Source organism: Athene noctua, chromosome 13 (genome assembly GCF_965140245.1).
Source record: "Athene noctua chromosome 13, bAthNoc1.hap1.1, whole genome shotgun sequence".
NCBI classification, from domain to species: Eukaryota; Metazoa; Chordata; class Aves; order Strigiformes; family Strigidae; genus Athene; species Athene noctua.
The window spans coordinates 13087817-13111785 of record NC_134049.1 but is presented as its reverse complement, the minus strand read 5'-3'; the positions used below and the strand labels follow the sequence as shown (position 1 = coordinate 13111785).

The 23969-nt window shown below is 47.4% G+C and overlaps 1 protein-coding gene across 1 annotated transcript in view; it reads left to right on the top strand.

The window, feature by feature from the left end:
* Window positions 1–23969, top strand: part of IGDCC3 (immunoglobulin superfamily DCC subclass member 3) — a 104540-nt gene that overhangs the window by 43374 nt on the left and 37197 nt on the right. Inside the window, exons 3-4 of the mRNA XM_074917263.1 lie at window positions 18258–18402; window positions 21148–21278. Of these exons, the coding sequence (XP_074773364.1) occupies window positions 18258–18402; window positions 21148–21278 (276 nt within the window). The remainder of the gene's footprint in view (window positions 1–18257; window positions 18403–21147; window positions 21279–23969) is intronic.

The window sequence follows — 23969 nt, the reverse complement described above, 5'->3', positions numbered from 1 at the left end:
TGAGACCATTAATGGGGCAGGCTTCTCAGCTTCCAGAGCTGCTTGCAAGCTTCGGGCACGCTAATTAAAACCATTCCTGACATAAAAAAAGCATTTTGCAGAAAGAAAGGAAAGACCTCTCCTTCCTGGAGTTTATGATTGAATGTATGAGTAATCTGGCCTTGGGTTTCTGGGGCATGAAGTCTTTTCCCGCTCTTGATTTATGTATTTTTTAAAAAAAAAAAAAAAAAAAATTACTGCGCTCCTCCTCATTAGCTTTCTTCCCCTTTTCTTTCCCCTTCTGACCCTGTGCTTGTGGCCAGGAGAGTTTTCCCAGATTTAGAAAACAGTTTTAAAAGATATCCATGTGTGGATGGAGGCAATAGCGGACTGTCGGTGAAGGCTCCTCCAGGATAGTTAAGCCATATTCCTTTGGATATTTTTTTCTCTCTCCCATGTCCTTCCTCTTCATCCTTCTAATTTAGGGCTTTGTGGTAATTATCTGCCTTAGTCAACCCTGTCCTTTCTCAGTTAGTGCAGCCCCAGAGATGTGATGGGAGTCAGTGTGTTCATGCCTCTTCTTGCTCGTCCTGCTGGACTTGTCTCCCACGTGGGGAGGGATCATTTATAAAGTATCACTCGGTGTTGGGCAGCATCCCAGGGACGACCAAGAAATATTATTGCTTTCAGGCAGTCTGTTTTGTTCTGATTTTTCCTTCTTCCATCTGGAAATATAGCATGGAAATTACTGATACCTGTTGGGTTTATTTTTTGCATTGATGATCCTATGCTTTTTAGAAAAATTGCTGGTATCTTCTGCCTCAATTTATCTATAGCCTGCTCTGTAGTCTCAACAGTTTTGCCCAAGCATCTATACCAGTTTGGCAGTCCTGGAAATGCAGAGGTATGGGTCAAAAGAGCCCTGTCCTTGCTGTCACAAAGTCTGTCCATTAACCAGAGCAGTGCCAGCATGGCAGTGCAGCTGCGGGCTGCCTCGAGACCTGCGCTCATGTGCAGGTAGACCTGTCCATCCCACAGCTGTATTTGTCTGGCTCTTGATTCTTCCCCTAATGTAAAATCAAACTGAAAATGGCTGGTGGCTGAAAATGCCAGGAAATACAAGCTGGTACCAGACTAGTGGAAAAAAAAAATCAAACAAAATAGGACTCAGATCAGCCAACAAACTCCCTCTTAGTCGCTTAATTTTTTTAGTTCCCTTTTTTTTTTTTTTTTTTCCTGGAGTGGCCAGATAGCTTTTAAATCTTGGCAGTGGGACTTTTGCTGTACCGTGTCCAATAAAGCCTTCTGCATGCATTGACTGGCAAGAACAATCCCTGGGCAGCCCATGAAGGGGAGTATTTTTGCAACCTGCATCCAAGTGTGACTCCGATGTTTCATGCCACCACCTGAGCTAGGACGGGCTGTGAATACAGATCACACCACTCCTTTCCCTGCTTATCCCAGGCTTCTCGTTGGGAAAAGGGCACTTGCTCAGGGGCTGTCAGGGAAGGGGGTTATAAAAGTTTTATTAGTGAAGCAGAAGGATGTTTCCAGCCTTCTTGTTCCTTGGAAAATAGGAGAAGAAAAGACAGATAATGTTTTGCCTCTTTATTAGATTGGGAAATCACCTATAAAACAGAAGTGTATTTGAAACCTAGCCCCCGTGTCTCTCATTAATGCAAATTCAGCAGCGTCCAGCCAGTCAGATGGAGGGTTTGCACGATGGGGGGCTTTGAAGGGGTCCTGTTATAGCAGGACAAGCCCTGGAGAGCTCCGAAGGAGCCAGATGTGAGGCGAGACGACCAGAGCCACCAGCCCGGGAAGCCTGGCACTCAGCCCCTTGCAGTTCCTTGCAGCAATGCAGCCAAGTGCTAATACTCAACTGTGACAATCCACAGGCTGGAAAAACTCAGCCTTGGGGGAAACTACCTGCCTAGTGGGTAGTTGAGAGCTTGTGCATGCTCGGGGGTTGTTGGTAGGACACTGAGGGACAGCAGTGAACCGTAAAATGTCCTTAAAAGTAGCAAGTCCAAGTAAAGCCATGCGGCTTAAAATGTTTTATCATGTCGTACGCCAGGGCTATTAGTCCCCTTCTGTGCTTCTGTCAGGCAGCGTGGCAGCCAGCAGTGAAGTTTTATCAGATATTAAAACCTGCTTTTGAAATTTCTCCTAAAGCAGAATGCTAAATCAACCTCTTCACAGTGTTGGGGTTTTTTTTCTTCTTGTGCTGTTTCCTGCCTGGCAGCTTCACCTTTACTTCCATTTCTCTCTCTCATTTTCCATCAGCTCTATCTGTAACCGTTTTGTGTTTTATTGAGCATGAATGAATGGTGATGCCTTTTAGATGAGTGATATTTTCATCTGAGTATGCTTGTTTAATATAAAGCTCTGCTCAGCTGTTATCCCAATGGTGCTTTGTGTTTACCAACATATTATTTCAACTAGCTTGAATTTGGAGGCAAATTAATTGTGTGGAGAGGTTTTTCTCCCGTTCTCCTACCCCAGCAAAAATTCTGCTTCTCTTCTGATGGGACGTTACGGACCTGAAACGCGATTCAGAGGCAGCGTGAGCTGTGTAAGAGCTACAGCATTGCTCCTGGGGCTGAGTGTAACCTACGCTTACCATATGCTACCACCCTCCCCTTTAGGTAAAATGGGGGTGTTTCTGCCTCTCTGCAAATGATAGCAGCTCTGCAGAGCAGAGACCGTAATCACTCAGGCTGCTGCTGTGTGGGTCTCTGTGCATTTGGGAATAAAATTTTCCATCTGTGGGACTAGTTTATGAATCCAAAGTCATTAGAAAGGGTCTGGGTTTACCCTCGGTGTTCTAAGCTGGAGCTCAGCTGTCAGTGACAGTGATAGATCCCCAAATACCTGCTTGTTGCAAAGCATCGATGCCATCCCGAGAGGTTCCCTGGGCTGTGCAACAGCAGCTGCACCTAGGGATGCTGAAATGTGCCTCAGTTGTTAAAGCTTTGGGTTTTGCTTGGCCCAAGGTTTATCACAGCAATACTCTGGAGGTCCTGCTGATTGAGTTCACCCTGGGGAAGTATACGGCTGGGTTTTGGCACTGGTAATAAGCAGGCTGCTGCTTACAGCCATAGCAAAGGGATGCAAAAAGCCAGCGAGGGCATCATTTGCCTCTGTCATGCTGAGGAGCAAAGCAGAGTGTGAGGGACCGGCTGCGGGTGGGCAGTGCTGGTCACTGCGTGGCACGGGCTATAGTGAAACCGCAGTGGCAAGAGCAGTCTGGTGTGCTGGGCTTGAGCGATGCTCCTTTGATCCTCCCAGGCTCTTCTTCGCCTGTGTCTGAATTAACCCCGCTGCCTCTGATCCCTGGCTCGGGCCACTGCTGAGCTGGGTTCCCATCAGTTCTCTGAAGCTGGTGATGAAGGGGAGAAGAAAATCCTTTTCTGAGGGTTGACTCTTCTGTTTGCCCAGATGGAGGGGGCAGATCTTTTCGCTCCAGTCAGAGCTGAGTCCTTTCAGAGAGCTCAGACCTGCATCTTACACCACAGAAACAAGACTAGGTACCAATCAGCATACCCGGATGTCCCCAGGGTAGCACCCTGGGAGCTTTTGGAGCCATGGGGTTCTGCATTGGCCCCAAAGCCCACTGCTGTGTTAGGAGCTGGGGAGGAGGTGGGATCTTATGTCCCCACAGGCAGGAGACAGACTCTCCAATATGCATTTCCATTCCTTGGGAGCGCTGTGCATCCTTAATTCCCTGTAGCTTGTTCCCTTCTCAGTCCTCATGCAACAGCTGGCAAGGAAAGGTGCTGAACTTGGTCATCACGTCCAAGGTGCTCAGCCAAGCCTTTGCTTCACTAGGAGAGCAAGCTCTGACATCCTTATTCTGTACCACAGCACTTAAGGAAATCGGATATTCATGGCAGTAAATGTTCCTGTGGGGTGATTAGTCCTCTGGGATCCACGCTGCTAAGTCAGTGGGGTTGCTCCTTGGGAGAGGTACTGCTGTCGAACCTGGCCCCGAGCAGTCATATCGACATCTTCATCCCCTTCCCGGATTATACCCCACGCACAGTTATTTCCTAGCTGATCTGCTCCAGTATGGTATTACAGGAAAGTTAGTTAACGAGGCTGGTTTTGAGAGCGACGTATTGGGCAGGCGGTGTTCATCTGGGCTGTCCCCACTGTTGCAGAATTTGCATCTGGCCAGTGTTGTGCATCTCGCAGCCGAGCTGTGAGCGGTTGGTGAAAAGGGCTGCACTTCCAGTTCCCCTCGCCAACTATTCATCTTGCAAATGAACAAGGGCAGCTCGCACCCGCCCCAGCCCCGCTTAAGACGATGGCTGGGCTGTAACTCTGGGCTGACGTGGCGTTGGTTCATGGCATGCCGTGAACGGCTCATGCCACTCTCTTTGCTGCCGGTCACCAGCCAAATTTCTTGTGAGCAGGCCACGCATCTGCGTTAATTTAGATGGCTTAATGTGGGGAACTCGTCAGCTTGATTTCCCCTGTGGCTCTGGGAGTCAGCTGGAGCGCTGGGGCCTCCCATTAGTGGTCCAGCCCAGTGCCAGATGGCGGGTGATGGCTTGCGGAGGCTCCGGAGCTGACGTGCCCCATTGTGCGAGAACACAAAAGCAAGCCGGGCTGGATTTTCTTTCTTTCCCTTGCTTCTGCTTTTATTTTCCTTCAGTGCTGTCACCCTCACAGCTAATTCCTGGAGCTCTATTTATTTAGTTAGTTAGTTTCATGGTGTGGAGGGCTGTGAAGTTCCTGGTGATGTTTTCCATGCGGATGCTCCTGCCTTTTCCCATGCAAGTATCTTACGGACTTTGCTATTTCTCGACTTTTACTCCCTGCCTGAATGTGCATGTGGCGTGTGCAGCCACATGGGCGTGCACCCACACAGAGAATATCTTCTTAGACAATTTGGACACATAAACAAGTTATTAGGGTACCACAGTGGGTCTCCTGGGGGGGTCATCATGTGCCACAATATTTTGTTGAGATAGATTTAATCACTGTCCTGGATATTTCAGGTGTCTCAGCAGTTTTTCAGGTCTCTAACAGTCTGTGCTACAACTACACATTTGTTACTGAGTTTTCATCTCTTTTGTTAATACCAGAGAGGTGCCTGTTTTGGGGGGGCAAGTGTTTTCTTCTGATGAAGATGCATATTTCAGGAGAGGTCGGTCTGATTTCCCCAAGCTTGGTGCAGGAGGGGCTGAGCATCCCTGCAGAGGTCCCCTGAAGATCAGGCTTGCGGGGCTTTGGCTCTGATTTCCCCAGTGTGCTGCGAACACCAGGGCAAAGCTCAAGTTCAGAGCTCAAATTCAGGAAAAATGCCCCCCTCCTTCAGGCACAGCATTAAACCTCTGCCTGCTCTCTAAAATCTACAATACTGCTGCAATGCTGCTGTTACTTGACATTTAGCATCGCTCCAGCCCAGGCAGGTTTCCACACTTGCATGCGAATCCCAGGCCCTTATCAAACTTTAATTAAAATGAAATATTGTGACAATGGGGGGTTTAGTTGACTAAATGCTGTTAACCCTGCAAGCTGGATGGGAAATGCATCCAGGAAGTGAATGGGGACAGCAAGTGCATGAGCAGTGATGGGGATGGAAGAGTCCGGGCTGTGCAGGGCGAGATCACCCTCTCCCATGGGTGCACCCAGCTAGCAAAGCCAGGGAGCCTTTGCAAAAGGGGCATGGCTGCATCCTTCTTCTGCCTCATAGCTGGACAGTTGCAGGTTTGTATGGCTGTCCTGTCACTGAGAGCCTTTGAAGGCAAATATTGGTATTTAAATTTGGATTGCGTGGCTGCTTGAGTGTTCAGCCATTCTTCTAGCTCTTTGTTCAGCAGGAGCTGCAGTGCTGAGCCCTTCTCCAGGCTGGGCATTGGATGCTGAATATCTTTTCAGGATCTCCTCTTGTCTTTTGTCCAGGACACTGAATTTTGCTGCCAGGGATGATTTGGCAGCATGGGTGGGGAGTGATAGGGGGTATAGGGGCTTGGTGCATTTGCAGAGGGCTTAGCTGGTGGTAGCCATGAGCCCACAGGGGAATCTGTGTCTCCTAGTCAGGGGACCACTGCTCAGGGAGTCTGACAGCCCATCCCAACCTGCCCAAGCAGGATGCACAAATGCATGAAGAAGCACAAACCTTTGGGTAAAATATTTGCAGATTCCACAGCAGGAAATAATGCAGATTCTTTCCATCTCTTCTCCTCCCAGTGAATCGATTGAGCCCCTCCTTGTAGCCCTGTGAGCTAATAGTTGTCCCGTCTGGGAGCACCCCTCGGGAATTATACTCATCAAAGACTTCTTGTACCTCACTGTCTTGCCTTGTGTTATCCAGGGCTTCTTGTCGTATCCTGTTCCCATAAAAAGTAGCAAAGGTCTTTGAGAAGAGAGGAGAGACACCACCTGAGGTTACCAGTGTTTGTCTAATCCATGATAAAAAAGCAAAAAAAAAAAAATAATCTGACGTGTATATCTGAATGCCTTAGCAAAGTGTTCAAAGCTGAAATTTTGTTTTGCTTGATTGCTTGTTTTAAAAATTCCCCATAGAAAAAACTTGGTTCTTTTTCCTTGTGAGTAACAGATATATTTGCAAAATACTGTATTTGGTTGTGACACAGTATGGAGATTGGATGATGGTGGATCACCTATATGTCACTCTCCTGTAGGCACAGTGAGATTATCTTTCTACCATACAGAAGCCTGCTGTTGTAAACCATCTTATATGCAGAAAACACACCCAGTGAGTGCAGCCCTACATGGTGTGGCTGTACATACAATAAACCGCAGAGCCGTGTGGTGGCCTCGCAGTAAATCAGTGCACCTCCTTTTTCTGTTTGTTTTCTTCCTTGACGTGATAATCTGGGATATTCTGGTTCTGGTGGGGATTTCACAGGCCGTATTGTCCCACTGGCCACCGCCGCTGGGCTCGTGCCAGAAAGAATGCACTGAGCTGGGAGCAGCACAGCAGGGCGGTAGGAGCATTGCCTCTCTTCTTCTGCCACATCTTTTTAACAAGTCCCCAAAGGTAATGAGTTTAATTTGATAAACTGGGCCCAGGGTGAGGTGTCGCAGTGAGTTTGGAGATAAACCTCCCCGCTTCTTATCAACAAAAAGCCAGTCCTCCCTGGAGAGCTGTGTTTTCTGGAATGCAACCATGCTCCTCTGGTTTGGTGATGGTCTGGTGATAGCGAGGAAGATTAAGATGGTGAGCTCTGTGGTTTGTAACTCTGCCATCACTTCCTTCCTCTGTGTGACCATTCTCCACATCCTTCTTACCTATAACAGTTCTCCTGAGTCCTTAGTTGTCCATCTTCATGCTTTGGGATGGTGATATGTCTGCCAGTTGTATTTAGGGTGCTGTGGGGCATGCGGGGAGGAGAGAGGCCTCCCTGTGGATGCAGAGGTGCTTTTGGATGGAGTGGCTGCTTCACGTGGACCCGGTATGAAATGTAAGCTCCCACCTTGTTGTGGGAATGGGTGTCTGGAGGCACCCTGGCTCACAGAATCCAGCCTGTGTAACCACCTGTGCTGTGTCATACATGCACATATGTATGCACAAACTACAGTGTATACGCTGACAAGCAATGCTGGGGTACAACCCCAAGTACATCCATCTGAGCAGAGGTGTAGGAAAGGAGTTAACACTCGCTGGATCATGCACAGAAATACAATCCCCATCTCCCCCGAACTCCCAGAGAGAAATCGGTGAAAACATCAAACCACACGTCCCGTACAGTGGGGCTGATACGCAGGAGCTATGAACTTTCTCTTTGAGGTGGTAATACTTTGGCTAGCAGCCAGGAGCGGCAGCCGCGAGCGGAAAGAGGAACTTCCAGAGATAAGCTATTTTCAGCCAACAGGGCTTCTCGCCACGAAATAAATAGAAAAAGGACGAGCTCTACGTCTGCGGTCATGTGTCCTGCTTTCGTGGATTTGGCCTATTTTCTGAAGAATGGTTGTAATTCAGCTTGAATTTCCCCTGGATCACTGCCAGCAAAATAGGAAGCTGTTGCTATTGCCAAGGAGCGAACAGGAATTTATATATGTAACTCAGCCACAGAGATGACAGCTAACGGCTTAGCCGCTGCTAGGAGGAAAAGCAGACCTTGGAGAAAGCTGGATTTTCTCAGTATCATGGCAGTTCAGTCCTATCTACATCTTTGATATTCTCACCTTCAGTCTGGACCTGGCAACATCATTAATGCAGTATCTGTGCTCACCACCAAGGAATGGGAGCAGAGGAGCACTCAGCATTTTGGAAAATCACCTACATTTGAATGAAATTCAGCATTAAAATGGACAGAAAGGAGCTTTAGAAGCAGTCCTTTGTAATGCTGACTCCGTACCCAACTTGCTCTGCATGTGCACTTGGGTCCTTTGGTTTCTCCTCTCTCTTCCCCAAGTGCACAGGGGATGCTGAGTATTTCCCTTGCAATGGTGTCTGGCGGCTGCTCTGTGTCAAGCGGTGGAAATCCAGCCTTTCGTGATTGTTCTTCTATCTGAATAACTTCTTTAGTTGACATATGCACTGTTTCCATTTCTATTTCATTCCTTAATAAAGAAGGGGGCAGTTTATCATGCTCAGCACAGAGTTTGAACGTGGTGAAAGACATACTGTTCTGAAAGATTTAAAGTTCATTTCTGTCAGACAGAGAGACCGTTGTTGGGGTTACTCCCTCTCGAAGGCAGGGCAGCTGCCTTTCTCCTGTGCTGTAGCTGTTTTGGGTCTACAGGGAGCCTTTACCTTGTGTCTTGATGCAGCTCTTCCCCCTGGCTGGACCCCGTGCTGCTGGGAGGTTTGAAAGTATGTGACATTTTGGAGACTGAGAGATACAGCTGGGACTCAAACCTTCCATCCAGCCTGTGCTGTGTAACGGACACGGCAGAGAGGTGTGTCTAGGTACCACAGAGTCCATCGTGTCTGACTGCCTGGTCCTTAACAAAAGCCTGAGTCTCTCTCCGTGCTGTGACTGGGTTTTTACCGAGTGCTAAGAGATGTTTTGCTGTATGCATTGCAACACCTTGGACCACTAGATTTGATAAAGTGATGCAGAGCATCATCTTGGAGGCAGTCCTACCTCCTCCAGGCACTCATCCAGCCACTGCCCAAGGGAGTATCTCTCTCTGTACAATGAGCACCATGGTGCACAGGCAGAATGGGCTGTAGCTCAATTTCTATGGACTTGGTCAGCCCAGCAGTGCAGGAGCAGTGTGATGACCATGGCTCAGCAAAACCGAGCACTGGCTGAGCTCCCTTGCCCAGTCAAAACTCCCACCATGGCAGCGCTGGCCCCACTGCAGCAGAAGGGGGAAAACGAAGAGTGAATTACCAACACTAGTGCTGTTTGCTGTCAGCCCGATAAAAATGGCACCTTGCCCAAGTCTTCTATAAATCACAGGTTCCATTCGGAAAGGAGTTTTCTGTGGTAATTAATGAGCCAGTATAAAGACATTAAATGGAGAATGTGTGGTGATAGAAAGGCTTGTCATTCACTGAGCCATCTTCCCCCATGTGAATAACCACGAGGCAACAAAGGCCAAACTCCTTATAGACTGAAGTGCACTATCTCTGATAGCTGGGAATGAAGTAATTCTCTGAAAATAACAAAGGCGCAGTGAAATACATTAGTAAACTAATTACAAGAGAGCTGGTAAAAACAGATGCTGAAAATTTAAAGCTATTATTGGAATGATTGCTAGCAGAAAAATGGGGGCTGACAACAAAAAATTAAAAAATGCATCTCATTTAAAATTCATTAGCCTGTAAATCAGGACAGCTCCCTGTCTGAAAGTGGAGCTGATGGCATTTCTGTGGGCGGTCATGATGAAAAGCTTCCTTTCCTTCACCTTTCTGGATTCCACCGTTGCCTCCGGAGATGCTGAAACGAAGCGTGTGCTTGTTGACGAGCACTAAAGAACAGGGATGGTTGCTGGCTTTGCAGACCGGGCGGTCTGAGCAGGGATGTTTCTACCTCGAGGTGCTGCAAGGGCTGTGGTGGGGTAGGATAACGCGTTGTGCTCAGATGGCTCATTGCCTCTCCAAGCTGATAAAAAGCTGGATTGCTTGTCCACACTCGATATCAGAAGGAGTTGGCTGCAAACAAAGTGATCCAGGGCCAAAAACGGCTGTGCGGTAGCTTCCTCTTGTAACATCTCCATCAATATTTGGGAGAGGGATGGAAAACATTGTCATTGTGCAACAAATCAAAATGGTAACTATGTAATTTGTCTTAATTGTGTGTGTCGGAGTAGGAAAAACACGAGGAGCTCCGGATGGGAATCTGGCAGGAGAGACCTGCCTGCTGGCAGCATGCTCTGCGCTTTGCTTTGCCCTTGCTGAGCCAACCTCTCCTGGAGGCTTGCAGGACAGCTTGCCCTTCATTTTCTTGTTATTTCTGGGATCTGCTGGGATACTTGAGTAGGATAAAATCATAGGTATTTTGCAAAGAGCAAATGTGTGCTTCAGAGGAAAGCCTGGGAGGCAGTGAGGTCCTGAAGAAGTGATTGCCCAAAGCGGGGTGAGCTGTGGGTGCAACAGGAGGGATCATCTTCTTGTGATGCTGGAGGGGAGCCCTGCTTTGGAGTTGGAGAGCCTTGTGTGATGGTGGGATTTCTTAAAAGGTCACCGCACAGAGACACAAGAGCCCTTCGTGGTAACACATACCACTGGGCAGGTGTCACAATGGCCAGTGTTGCCCGGCCAGCTTCACCCTTGGTTCTGGAGCACTGTAATGATGACAGATAACCTCCACCTGCACTGCAGAATCGCTAGTCCCATATGCACTCCGCCCAAGCAAATTAAGAGTTGTTTATGACATTTAATACTCCCCCTTCCCTCCCGCAGCAGGGTGGCAGGACCACAGGTTTAGCTTCACAAATGGTCGCCTCAGGATACACTAAATGCTGTCATGAGCCAGAGAGCAATTTCATCTTGAAAAATTACTGCAATAGCGCTCCCTGATAAAGGTCTCTCCCAGCTATGCCTCCTTCTTCACCAGAAACTTCTTCTCTCCCTGAAACCAATTTGAGAGTGCTAAAGGGGCTGTTTGTTAGTTGATTCCCTTGCAAAACAAGAGGGTGCTGGAAGATGAATAACCACCTTATGCTGCTCTGCGTAGCAGGTAATGGGATGGGATGCTGCCATGTGCTCTGAACATTGAGGGAAGTGAGAAATTTGGTCCGTGGGATTGCCACAATGCATCTTTCAAAGTGATTTATAAGGAGCAGCATTGCCTCGTGGATAGAGTGTGCCATTGGTACTCAAGGGATGATGCTGGATTTGGGTTGTGACCGTGGGTTTCACTTGGTGTCCCCTGTGTCTGTCTCTGTAAAATGACCAATATTTCATAAGAAAGGTTTGAGGATGCTCAGACAGACCTGGGTGCTCGCTGGGCTTCAGAGAGGGCATTTGTGCATCACCAGGACTCACTTCTCCTTTTTTTCAGGCTGGGATGATTTCTGGATACAGGGTCCTGGGTCTGAGTAGGCAGCTTTTGGGAAGCGCCGCTGCATGAGGGAGAGCACAGTGAAGGTCAGCTGCTTTTGGGGGTTTACTCTGACACAGGCAGCTCCCCTGGTGCTTTCTATCCTCCCAAGTCAAGACAGCAAGAGTGGTGGGGTGTTGGATGCTGGGGATGCTCCCTGGCATGCTTTACTGGGACAGTGTGGGCACAGTCTCTCTCTAGAAGGATAGCACTTTGTGAGCTTTATGGAAATTGTGAGACACTTCAGTATAAAACAGCCCTTGGGGTGTATGGCCCCTGTTTATTTCCATGCATGGTGCAGAGACTGCATTTATCCAGACAAAAATCTTTCCCACTCACGGGAGAGTACTTCTGCATCAACAACTGATGGTGGTGTAGTTATTTTTCCAATAAACGAGCTATAATCAATGCCATAAATATATAAATATACTTCAGGACTGCGAGATGAGCTTGGAGGAGCATGTGATTGTGCTGGTGAGGCTGGGTGTGCTGGTGATGGGGAGCTCATTCAGGGCAGCCTCAGGAAGGGGAGTGGAGCCCAGCACAGGCATTGGAAGGTTTTCCAGGTGCTACAATAAAGCCCCTGTAGGGACCTTTGCAGGGACAACCCATCCTCCTTCTCCCAGCCCTGGTCCTTTGTTCAAGCAGGGTGGGTAGAGCAACCAACCCTGAGCATGTTCACTCTGACCCCTGGTCTGCATGCAGTGGAGATGTGTTCATTACTTCCACAGGATATTTATCATCTCTGCACAGAACCCCTGTAGGGCTCTGTGCTTTTTTCCCTTGCTTCTCAAAGCACCAAAACAAACAGTAAATCATGGGTTGGTAGCATCCATCGGCGCTGCTCATTGTGGTGCGGTGGGGAGGTGACCTAAGCTGGATTTATCTTGCAGTTATTTTGCATGTTATGCAAAAAATTGAGAAACCACAGTCCCAGATCAAGCAGCAATTTACCTCCTGGTGGACTTGAGTCATGAAGTGGTAGATTTTTTTTTCCCCTTCTCTTGTAAAATATCTGTTGCATGTTCCCTCCCGTGGGCAGCTGCTGTGTCCCACTGCGAGGCATTAGCTCAGTTATCTCCCTTTCATCCACATCCCAGGGGCTTAGGGCAGGAAAAAAAAGAAACAGGCCAGGTGGAGACTTTGTTCCTCAACCAGAGAAGTCCATCTGATAGGGTGTTTTCTCAACCTTGTTTAGATTATTTCACTCAGCTTTGAATGAGTGTGACAATAACAGAGACACGAGGATGCAAACTGCAGAGAGGGAGGGGAGCCTGGACCATCCTCCATCCCTCCTCTGAGCAGTCCTATCAGCACTGGCCAAACGACAGCTAAAGCAGAAGAGGAATAAACATTTGACTGCAAATATTGCAAATATAAAGTGTGCAGGACTGACCTTCTTTCCCTCTACATCTGCCCAGCACAGAGTGAGATGGGGCTTCCTCCCTCTCTCATCTCACCACATATTTTGGTTCCTCTTAAATGAGCTACATTCCTCCAAAATGTCTTCCTTGCTTCAAACTCTACTGAGTCTTGCAGTCCCTTTTCTTTTGAGATCTGAGACCTGGCACGGACAATAGAGATTTGGGATTTTCACCCTTATGATTAGTGGGCAGGGGCAGAGGGGATTTTCATCTGTGCTGGGAGAAGCACGGCTGCTCTTTAATATTTCCCTCCCTTTCCAAAGCTGAGAGAAAGGCGATTTTTCTTCTCTTTAGATGTGAGTGAAGGCCCCCGCTCCTGCTACTCCTGGAGAATTAAATAGATAAATGGGCGGCGCTGTTGTTCACGCTTCACTATGCACAAAGCAACTTGCATTCAAAATTGGGCTCATGGCAGTTCAGCAACAACCTCGCACAATAGCATCATTAGACACGCAGGGCCGGCTCACAGGCGCGGAGGCTGCTCTGCAGCTGGAATAGCCACCGGGCTGTTGTGATCTGGGCTTTTTTTATCTTTATAAAATGCATCTTTGAAAAAAAAAGACAGAGAAAGAAGATATGGTGTCTTTTTCTTAAAGACTTGGGAAAGCGTCCCTGTTTGAAAGCAGGGGGGAAGAGAGGAGAGGATGGGATTTGTGGTGTCTGTACACCCTCCATCTTTTTACTGGTTCTTTCTTGCAGGGAAATCCTCCATTTCCAGAGTATAGAGGGGAGCAAAAACGAGACCTGTGTCTGCTAAGCCTTCAGCTGACATCCTCCTTGAAAATATTCCTCAGCAGGTTGCTAACTTAATGATAAAGTCTCCTAAGGCAGGCAGGAATGGAAGAGGATTCCATCCCTCTGCTGGCTTTGGGGCAGGGAAGGCATTTGGGAAGGAGTTGTGGTGCCAAGGAGGATGGGTGCTTAATAAATGTCAGAGATACCAAGGGCTAGTTCTGCTGGAGGTGTCAGGCTGATTTGAGAGTGGTTCAGGTCTGGATTTAATTGGCGTGATGGTTGTTTTAAAACTGCTGACTCATGGGGAAATTAAATTTTATTGGAAAATTCAGGATGAAAATCAGCAGCTGTTGCCAGCATCAGGATGGAGCCATACTTTGAAGGGGTTGGCTTTGCCCATGGCTTGTTTTCTCACACTGGGCAAACCGTTTGCCTCCCAGACTTGACCTTCAACAGTTGTAATGGAGCTAATGGATCTTGCTTTCCTTGTCAGGGATGTCCAGGAGCCCAGATACTGGAGGCAAGTCCCCATTAAACTCTCGTTCCTTGTACTGTGTCAACTGAGGCATTTTAACCATGTGCGTGCATTGGAAGAGGTCTGAATTTAACACATTGGTGGCAGAAATGTGGTGAAAGAGTCTTCACTTGTGGGCTGTCATTTGTGGACTGCCTGGTGTCAGTGGTGATGAGGATGCTCAGCTCCTCCCCAGCATTCTGTTGTGTCAGAGCTAACCTGAATATCTGTTTCCCCATAGGTCATTTAAAAGCAAAAAGCAGTGTGAGTGCAGAACTAGCTGGACTTCCAATGTACTCTCCTAACACCATGCTTGGCACTGAACCTTTCAAGTCTTCTTCCTCCCCTTGTGCCTGCAGTTGATAATAATGTTTGCGTTTTAATGGTTCTAACAGGCCTGGGATTTGCTTTAACATACCAAGTTAATGTTTTCTTTTTCTATATAAAATCTAGGTCAATCTCCAGCTTAGCACTAATGCTGTACTGAGCAAAAAAGGATTGGCCACTAATGGTTTCAATTTAGTTTTTCATGAAGTAAAGAAGATTTCACTCGATACTTATTTTCATTTTTATTCCATTGGCCTTTTCACAGGGCCTGTTAGGATGGAGAGAGTGTTTGTGCTTTGATTAAGGGAGAACCAGCAGATTCTGCCAGAATGAATCCTCTGTGAATATGGATGAGGATGAGAGTTGCTGCTCTCCTGCGCTGTACCTGCAGGACATGCCTTTGGGGACTGCATCCCAGTGAGGGTTAGGTGGGGGGAGATCCCAAGCATAGGCTTCTCTTTAGGGAAGAGCCTCACTTGTGATGCAACCTCATCCTAGTTGAGGTCCTCCATGATACAGCATGGGGGGAGGAGAGATGAAGAGGAACTCCTCTGCCTCATGACAGTGTGGCTGTAGACAACTCAATCTGAATCTAGCCTTGGCCAACATCTTTGAGAGGAGGTTCACTCATGCCTGCAGTGTGGGAGGGCTGCTAGGACCATTCCCCATCTGCTATGAGCCCATTTTGATTTGTCTTTCCCCGCCCTGTGCTGGTCTGTGTGTACCATGGCCAAAATCCAGGTGTGATGGTAGCAGAAGCACTGAGAATGGAGAATCAATATGGAGCAATGAGTGTGTGTGATTTAGGATGATTTTATGGCTTGATGACTACCCTATGTGCACTGTGTGTGTCAATGGACTGTGCTACACATGGAGATGGCAGAGACAAGTGGGATTGGAACAGGGTGGCGGCACTCACACCCTCTGATGACAGTAAAAGGGGTCTGAGGCAGCTCCAGTCCCTCCATTGGCATGTGGATGCTGCACTGCTGGATGATGGAGACCACAGGCAGATGGATTAGAGGGTGCCTCCCCTCTTAGGAGCTCATGGGTGAATATTGTGATTGCATGTATTTATTTTTAAAATTATTATGGCCATTGGCCTAGAAATGAGATGCAGCTCCCTGGCTGCTGGCCAACCCACCCAGGCTGGTGTGCAGCTCTTCTCTGTGGTGGCTGAAACAATAGCACCCAGCTGATAACGGAGGTCCTGGCGTTGGCTTCTGACAAATAGGAGCACGTGCTCCACTGTATGAGTTTGTTACAGGCAGTTGGGACTTACATAAAAATCCCACGTGGGTCAGCAGAGATTTAGCCCCTCCAAACGATGCCCTGTAAAGCAGCTGTGCTACTATCCCTCTCCTCTCCATACACCCAGTGATTTATTTCCAAGCTGAAAACAGCATCCCAGGTAATAACTCGCATTCAAGTTTTGTTGCTGTTTTACAGGAGATGCTACAAAAGCTTTTGTCTCTGTAACTGTAAATGAACTCGTAAACCTGTTTTAAAAATAGCATTTTGTAGTTGGGTGCATGAATTTTTAATGCATCTTCTGCAAACCAGCTGGTCTTGGCAAGGGTCACAGTGTTTCCTAGGCATTTAACATAAAACTGTGCTTCAAAGCCACATTATAGGGTCATTGAAGAGTAATATTTTACTTAACATCCTCATAACTGAATTATTTATAACTTCCCATGTTTTATTCATGATAAATATTAATACTAGTGTCTTTAAGAGTAGAGGTTATTGCTGCAGTTTTACCTATAAGAGGTGATATTATTGAAATAAAGGAACAGCAATGAATTCTGTAGCCAGCAGAGCAAAGTCTGTGCCAGGGCTGTTCTCATTCACACCTCCCTCTTCTTATCAACCCTGTCAGCCACCGAAAAACCTCAGCACTGAGCATCTGTACATTTGAAAGGAATTTTCCTGCAGGCATCTGAATCTGTTTTTTTTTTTTTTTTCTTTATTAACAAGCTTTGTGTTATTCTCATTATTTCTTGCATTCATTTATTAGGTGAGAGTTCATAAGCTTTGGTTGCAAGATGCTCTCCCTGGTCTGGACCTCCAAATGGCAGCCTTGAAATATTCTGCGGGCTCCCTCGAGCTCTCCTGCCACAGGCACGCCTGGACCCGCCCACTTTTTGAAGCATCCCTTGCCACCTTGGAGGGGCAATCACCTGGTGTGGGTGACCCCCCAGCAGCCTTGGGGCTCCTTCCCACATGGCTGAGTGCTGTGGGCCACGAACAGTCTCATTTCAAAGCTAAATCTGTGTGAATTGTGTAAATTCCTATTCCACCATTACACTCCGTTCCTTACCAGAGAGGATATTTGCCTTAATTTTCATTTTAGGAAAGGGAAATACAAAGTTGCATGATCTTTTGCCTTGTGCTGGTGTGTTCCCATCTGGATGGAGCATTTCACAGCCACCTCTTGGTCCTGCTCCCATCGGTGCATCCCAGTTTGGGGCTGGCTGCCCATCCCACCCTCACGGCTGCAAAACCTTCCCAGCTCTACGGCTGTGCGGGGCTGGGGCTTTGGTCCGTGTTACTCCACCAGCTTAACAAGTCTGCAGTCAGCGCACTGAGAGCACTGGTTGTGGGAGCAGTGCGGGTTAATGCAACACATATTTAATGTATGATTGCTAATGGCCATTTCCCATCTGCCTGGGCCCAACCGGAGTTTGCAGATGAATGATTAAGCTGCCCTGACACATAAGCAGCTTGTCCCTTAGCAGAGGTACATTCATTACACTTGATGCATGTAAAAGGGAACAAGGCTTTCTTGCTGGGGAGAAGGATATTATCGGGCCGGGGTGGCAGAGCAAGGGGCTCTCTTGGAGTTTATTTTGTATGATAATGTGAGAGATCTTCCTGCAGATGCAGCACTATAAATGAATCATGAGCTAAATAACCACTGGGATGTTTATTAGCTTCGAATATGTTTATTGCAGAGTCAACAGGCAGCACCTTCCAATTAATTAATAGTAATAATTACTGTATTATTTATGTAGCTCTAAAAGCATGCCAGCATCCGCACAATGGTTACAGCTGTGGCTGTGCTGAAGCGGTCTGGTCTGTATTCATCCTGCCTGGGTACGTTGAGGTTTGTCATTCACTGTCAGGTGGTTCCAACACCAAAAGCCTTGGTTTGCTGAGCTCTTGGCAGCTGCTCTTTCTATCGGCTGAAGCCTGTTGCTCTGCAGTGTGGGGATGTGAGTGTTCCTTCTGTGGTGCTGGAAGGCAGAGTATGCAATGAACTGGAGCACCTGCCAAACAGAGATGGAAATCAAGGGCTGTAAGTTTTACTAGGGTATCTGGGAGCTTTTTTGGTCTAGGTGTTTAAACAAAATGAGTATAGGAATCAAGCTATACATCAAAGGATATTTACAACAGATAAGATATTGGCAGCAACAGAAAGGATAGACATCTCTTTTCTGATGTGAGCTTGGGTCCAAAGCATGCTGCAGCTGTTGAAAATGACCTCCGGTAAGTGCCAGTGCAGTGTCTGTGTATCTCACTGCCCCTGTAGACCTCGCTGTGGAGCATGTGGGTCACGGAGCACCATCTCCTGTCCTGGTTGAGTCAGTCAGTTCAACGTGCAGAGGCAGATGTAGAGCAAGAACTTACCACTAGTCTTGTTTCTCCATGCAGGAAGTTAGGCTGAAAACCAGCCTTCTGTTCTTGTGTTACAATCCTATTTGCCAGCTCCAGGAAATAGGGGTGTTTTTAGCCTGTGTGAAGTTGTTGACAGTGTATCTCCCTTCACATGTGAATATTTTTGTCTCTCTTTTTGTCTTCCAGCAATGTCCGACTTCCACATCCACCCTCAGAATGCAGTGGTGGAGGAAGGTGGTGTAGCAAGATTCCAGTGCCAGATCCACGGTTTGCCTGAGCCGGTCATCCTCTGGCACAAGAATCGCATGCCGGTCAACACAGACAACGAAAGGTAGGACCTGTCCAAGCCATGTACTGCTGTCCTTTCTCCAGGGTGAAAAAGGTGGCCAGGCTTGCTACTGCTCTCACAGTTGTGCTAGGACGCAACTAACATGGGCTGAGGGTCTTGACCAGCATTTCTGCCATGAAAGATTCTTTCAGTTAGTGTTGTGGGTTGTCTGGGCTCTTGTTGGCCAAACACTGTGCAGAAATCCTGAATCTCCCAAGAGAGCTAGATAAACCCCTCTAGCTGATTTTGGAAGGAACAAGGGCTTGCACTGACCTTACCTGAGAGTATCAGCTCTCCTCCAGGTTGACATTCCAGCATGAAGAGCCCACCCAGCAATCCTAGCAGAGCCAGGGTAGCTTTGGCATCCATCATCCCTCCATGGCCCCATTTTGTGCGACTGTTTCCGAGTCATATCTCTGACTTAGGATCTTTCATGTGGGTCCTGAACTCTTGCAAGCACTGAATTACACTATGGCCACTAGACTTTCCTTCCCAGGTAGACTCCCTTGTGTGTGGCAGCAGGGAAGCTCTGCAGAGAGCATTTTGCAGTGCTCTGGACTGCCATTTCCCATGCAACCCTCCTAAAAAGACACCCCAGCAGCCCCCCTTCTCCAGCCTAGACTTGGGACGGCACGTCCTCACTTCCTGTGTTTGACAGGCTGCTCCCTGCGTGTCGGAAACGTCCCTCATCACGGTTTGATCCTCGGAGCGGTGGTGGGGCCCGGCGGAGGACAGGTGTCAGGAAATGCGTGCTCCATGCCAGCAGCCTCTGGCGGGTCCCAGCTGTGGCTTGGGAGCTGCACAACCCATGGCGGGAGACAATCAGTCACAGCACACCTCGAATCACCAATTGACATCTGTGTGTTGGGATTAGGAGAAACCAGGAAGCTGTAAATATTTTTCTGAAAGCCCCTATTCTTACAAATGTCAGTTCTGCAGCAGAATGTGGTTGGGTTCTTTGGAGGCAGGAGAAAACACGAAGGCTGGAACAATGCTTGACCTTTTCAGCGTTACAATGAACTTACAGTAGAAGGACCCAAGAGGCCCAACTGTGCTGTGGAAAACTGCAACTGTCAGGTTTTGTTTCTCCTTTTGTTTTTCATCTGAGCTTTTTTTAGCCCAGCACAAGGTTGATTCTTTAAACCTGATCTCCTCTGAAGGCTCCTTACTCATACAAGTACTAAACTGGGGATGTGGTAGAGCAGGGCAACTGGTCCAAGGTGGTATCAGCAGAAGCAAGGGGTGCAGAACTGGGCCTGATGCCTTGTGTGCATCCTGATGAGATGTTGCAGGACAGGAGAAGTTCCCTTGAAGTCCCTCGTGCATTATTACCCCTTTCCAGTTGAGCCCAGAGTCACAGGTGTGAAGATGGTTAGAGATGTGACAGGGATTTAAGTGTGACCAGGACTGAGGAGCTCCAAGACTGAGGAGCATCAAGACTGAGGAGCTCCAAGGTTTTTCTCCAACCCAGAGAGCCCCAAGCTACACTCATCCCCACTGCTTCTCCACTGGGGCAGGGAGCTTGCCCAAGCCCTGGAGAAGGTGAGCTAGGAGCAGTTTTCTTACATTCAGTGACCTGATTTTGAACAGATTTGGCTTTTTGTAGGATCAAAGTTACTGGGGAAGGTTTTTATTGTCAGCTCAGTAGATTAATCTCTGACACCAACAGGCCTGGGTGATGAGGGTTGCTTCTCTAACTGAATCGGATTTCTGCATTAATCACGCTTTGTGCATTTCTGCGTATAAAGTGTATATAAATTTGTATGCTGAGTCTTGCACTTGGAGGCTTTGAAGGCAGAATAATAGCTTCGGAATTGAATCTTCTAATGCTGTGGGCAGATTGTTAAAAAAATGAAGGCTTCTTGTGGTATAATTCATCCAAAACAATGGGCATTTTAAAGTCTCAGAGAGATTGCAATCAACTTCGGGACATGTAAAACTGATTGCTGTCACACTGCCACTGACACCAAGCCGCACGTTTGGAACCCAGTGCAGGGAGCAGCTTATAGGCACTTAACCATATGCTGATATCGAAAAAGCTATACTTCATCTTCCAGACGGAAATGGATTATTAACTCATCACAGTGTAATGACTTACTACCAGCCAATTTAAACACATGGTTGCCAAGCAACCTGTAATGTATGTATACAAATATGTGTGTATGCATGCATGATTTAAATGTACCTGTGATTTAAATACATAAAATATTTATTGATATTTATGTATGCCCACTCAATATCTACTTTAAACATGCCTCTCCACTCATTTGAGGTTTTAATGTCATGTGGATTTGAGTCCTGGACCTGGAGCTGGGAGCATGGAGCACACACTTCCCCTGATGCTTGTCTGTGGTCACTGTACTTCAGCTGATGAGTAATAAATCCCACCTCAGATGTGTTCACATGCAACTGCACTGCCAAAGCTTTTCCACAGATTAAATAGGAAGCATCTACTTTGTAGCCTTCCAGCAAAAGCCATCCTTTCTCCAGGATGCATCAGAAGATAAAGAAAAGGAACATGCCCTGCTGTAAAAAAAGACCAGAGGCTCAAGTATCTGGAAAAAATAAAGAACTGATGGAGTGACAAGTGTGGGCTCAGCCTGCTGGGGGCTGCATCACTCGGGTGGTGTTGGCACCTCTGCACCAGGATGTGGGGAGCCAGCCTGCGTCACCTGCATGGCTCTGCAGGCTGCTTTCACATCATGTCCTGACTTGCAAGTTTTTGTTTCTGCTTTTCTCTTCCCACAGGTACACGCTGCTTCCCAAGGGAGTCCTGCAGATTACAGGACTGAGAGCAGAAGACAGTGGGATTTTTCACTGTGTTGCTAGCAATATTGCTAATGTGAAATTCAGCCGGGAGGCCAGACTCACCGTGTCAGGTTAGTACCAGTAAACACTGTCCTGACTGTCTTTCCGTTGTCTTCTTCCCACTGCTGTTCTGGATCTGGACAGTTTAAGAGATCTTCAGGCTAACAGCACTGAAAGCATTCCTCTGTCCAGCCATAACACCTTCCTTGTTCTGGATTGTTATTAGTTCCTGCCAGATCAGTCCATTTGATAGCAGATAAATCTGTCTCTTTGCCTGTAAATTAGTGCCAGTTTCAGGGTAGAAGGAGGACGGTGAGAAAATGAGTTACAGCAGCTCTACATTAAATAAATTCTTTTGGAAATGTGGAAGATTCATCATTTCCTTATGAGATCTGCTCACTCTGGAAGTAATTGCGGCACACAGGGTGCTCAATTATTTATCTAATGGGGGAATTATGTTCTGTAGGCTGTCAGCATTGCCTTGCTACCGAAGCAGGCTAACCTTTCTTTGGAAGACAAGAAGGAGAAGCCCTGAGCACCCCAGGCTGAATTTTGACTTGGTTCTCCATCCACATTCGATATCAGTGACTGAAACAGATTTTCACCTCTGAAAGCTTTGGCTGAAGAAGTAACAGTGCCTTATGGTCTCCTATCCATAAAAGGGGCCCAAAATCTCATACTTGCTGTTTGTTTCGTGCTGCCAGAGGTAGGATGTGATTAAGCAATAAGGACAAATCAAAGCAACCCACATCCACGCTTTGCATGTGCACAAGTTTGGCCTGTTTGTGAAAGCACACAAAATGGCATGTGAAAGTGATACCCTTGGGCACAGCAAAGGAAAGATTAGGGTGCAAATACACTACCGTGCTTCCATAGCTGAGCTGCCCTCCACTGACCTGCCCATCCTCCATTAGCTGTCCATGAGGGACCCAAGCTGATCTCTTGGAGGCCTCTTCGAATAATAACTCATCAAACAATTTCTAAACCTGAGGCTAGATTGTCACCTTCTAGTTAAGCTTTCTTCATTTATCAGTCTTTTTAAATTAAAACACTTTTAACTTCAGAAGTCTGGCTTTATGTTTCAGTAGCTGCTCCTAGTATGAGGGAAGTAGAAAGTATTAAGTCAAATCATACAACCAAGCCAGATCAAGCAGCCAGGAGTGAATGACACCTTCATGCCCTCTTCTCAGAAGTGCCTTTGATATGCTCAACCTCCTTGTATGAAAACAGGAAAACTTGCTTCTCCTGGACTTCAGAGCATTTGTGGGTTACCTTCAGAGAACATAAGAGTGCCAGAGAAGTAGTCACCTGCAAATTGTGGCTCTGTCCTGCTGGTAGGGTGGCCTCTGAGATACAGGATTCCATGCAGGTCAGAACCTCCCTGAGATGCAGGGTACCCTCTGTGGTCCCCTGTGACAGCAGTGGGGATGCATCTGTGGCTCTCTGGGTGGGAGGGGACCATCCCAGATTCCCTATGGGAATGGAGATTGCAGCTTTGGAGATGAGGCAAGGGAAGTCTGCATAGGGCTGGTTGGGTGTGTGTTTCTCCATGAGCTTTTTTATTTGCAGCAAAGAGTCTTCCCCCATGAGTTGTGAACCTTCTGTCCATCAGATACACATAACTGCTGGTACCTGGTGGCTGGAGGCTTGCCAGCGTATGCTTGTATCTCACAGCCTACCTTCAGTCACTGAAACAGCTGCCTGGCCAGTGGTTCTGGAGTAGGAGGCTTAATGCCTGTACCGAATGTCAGATTAGCCTCTGTTGACTGTAAAAAAGCAGCACGTGTGAAATGGGGTGAAGCTGAGAAAAGAGTGATGCTGTATATATCAACTCTGATGGGGAAAGCAAGCAGGTTAACTGGTTCTGAAAGACCTGGGAGCTTTTGGTGCCTGTTACTTATCTGTTTTCTTGATCTGTGTGAATGGTAGCCACGTGGAAGTTAAAAAGAGCAGTAAATCATCAACGTGGTGCAGTTCTTTGTGTCAGTTTACCCGTCTGAGTTATTATTTCTCACAGGGCAGAAAGTGCTACTTGTTCTCATCTGACCATCCCTCATTTCAGATGGATATTTTCCAGGTTTCCTGTCTGTGAAATGTTTGTGGTTTTTCTCTTCCTTAAAGCAGTCGAATGATGAATACAGGCACCGTGTGTAAGTGTCTGTTGAAGGGCTTGGACCATGCTTCAGTGACTGCTTGTCAGCAGAGCTGCCATAACAGGACGTTTGCATGCTCTCAAGTCCATGGATTGGGTTAAACCTCAGTGGAAAAGGTTTATGCTCTGTGGTGTTTGCTAAGAGCACACAAATATCTATTAGACCAGGGCAGCAGGTATGTACTAGCTTTGGCACACCGGCAGAGGCTGTGGTATGCTGCAGAGGTAGCACAGGGATGTTGCTTCACTGGTGTGGGTGTTATGTCAGTAAATACTGATATAATGTGAGTGCTGTTGTGTAAGTCATTAGGCGTGATAGGGTAAGCAGTAATCTTGCAAACCTTCCCATCACCTCTGTCTTGCATAGAGATGTAAAGGAAATGGTGCTCTCTGCTCTTCATCGTGGCAGGAGGGCTCCCTCTTTTCTTAACAGGGCAGCAATTTCAGCCATTGCTTCATTCACAGAGAAGCACCAGATCTGCCTCACTGGGGTTTCTTAACTGAGCCCTGGCTGGGAATGGAGGAGGGATGGGATGGGATGGGATGGGATGGGATGGGATGGGATGGGATGGGATGGGATGGGATGGATGTGGGCTCTGGGAGCTCCTGC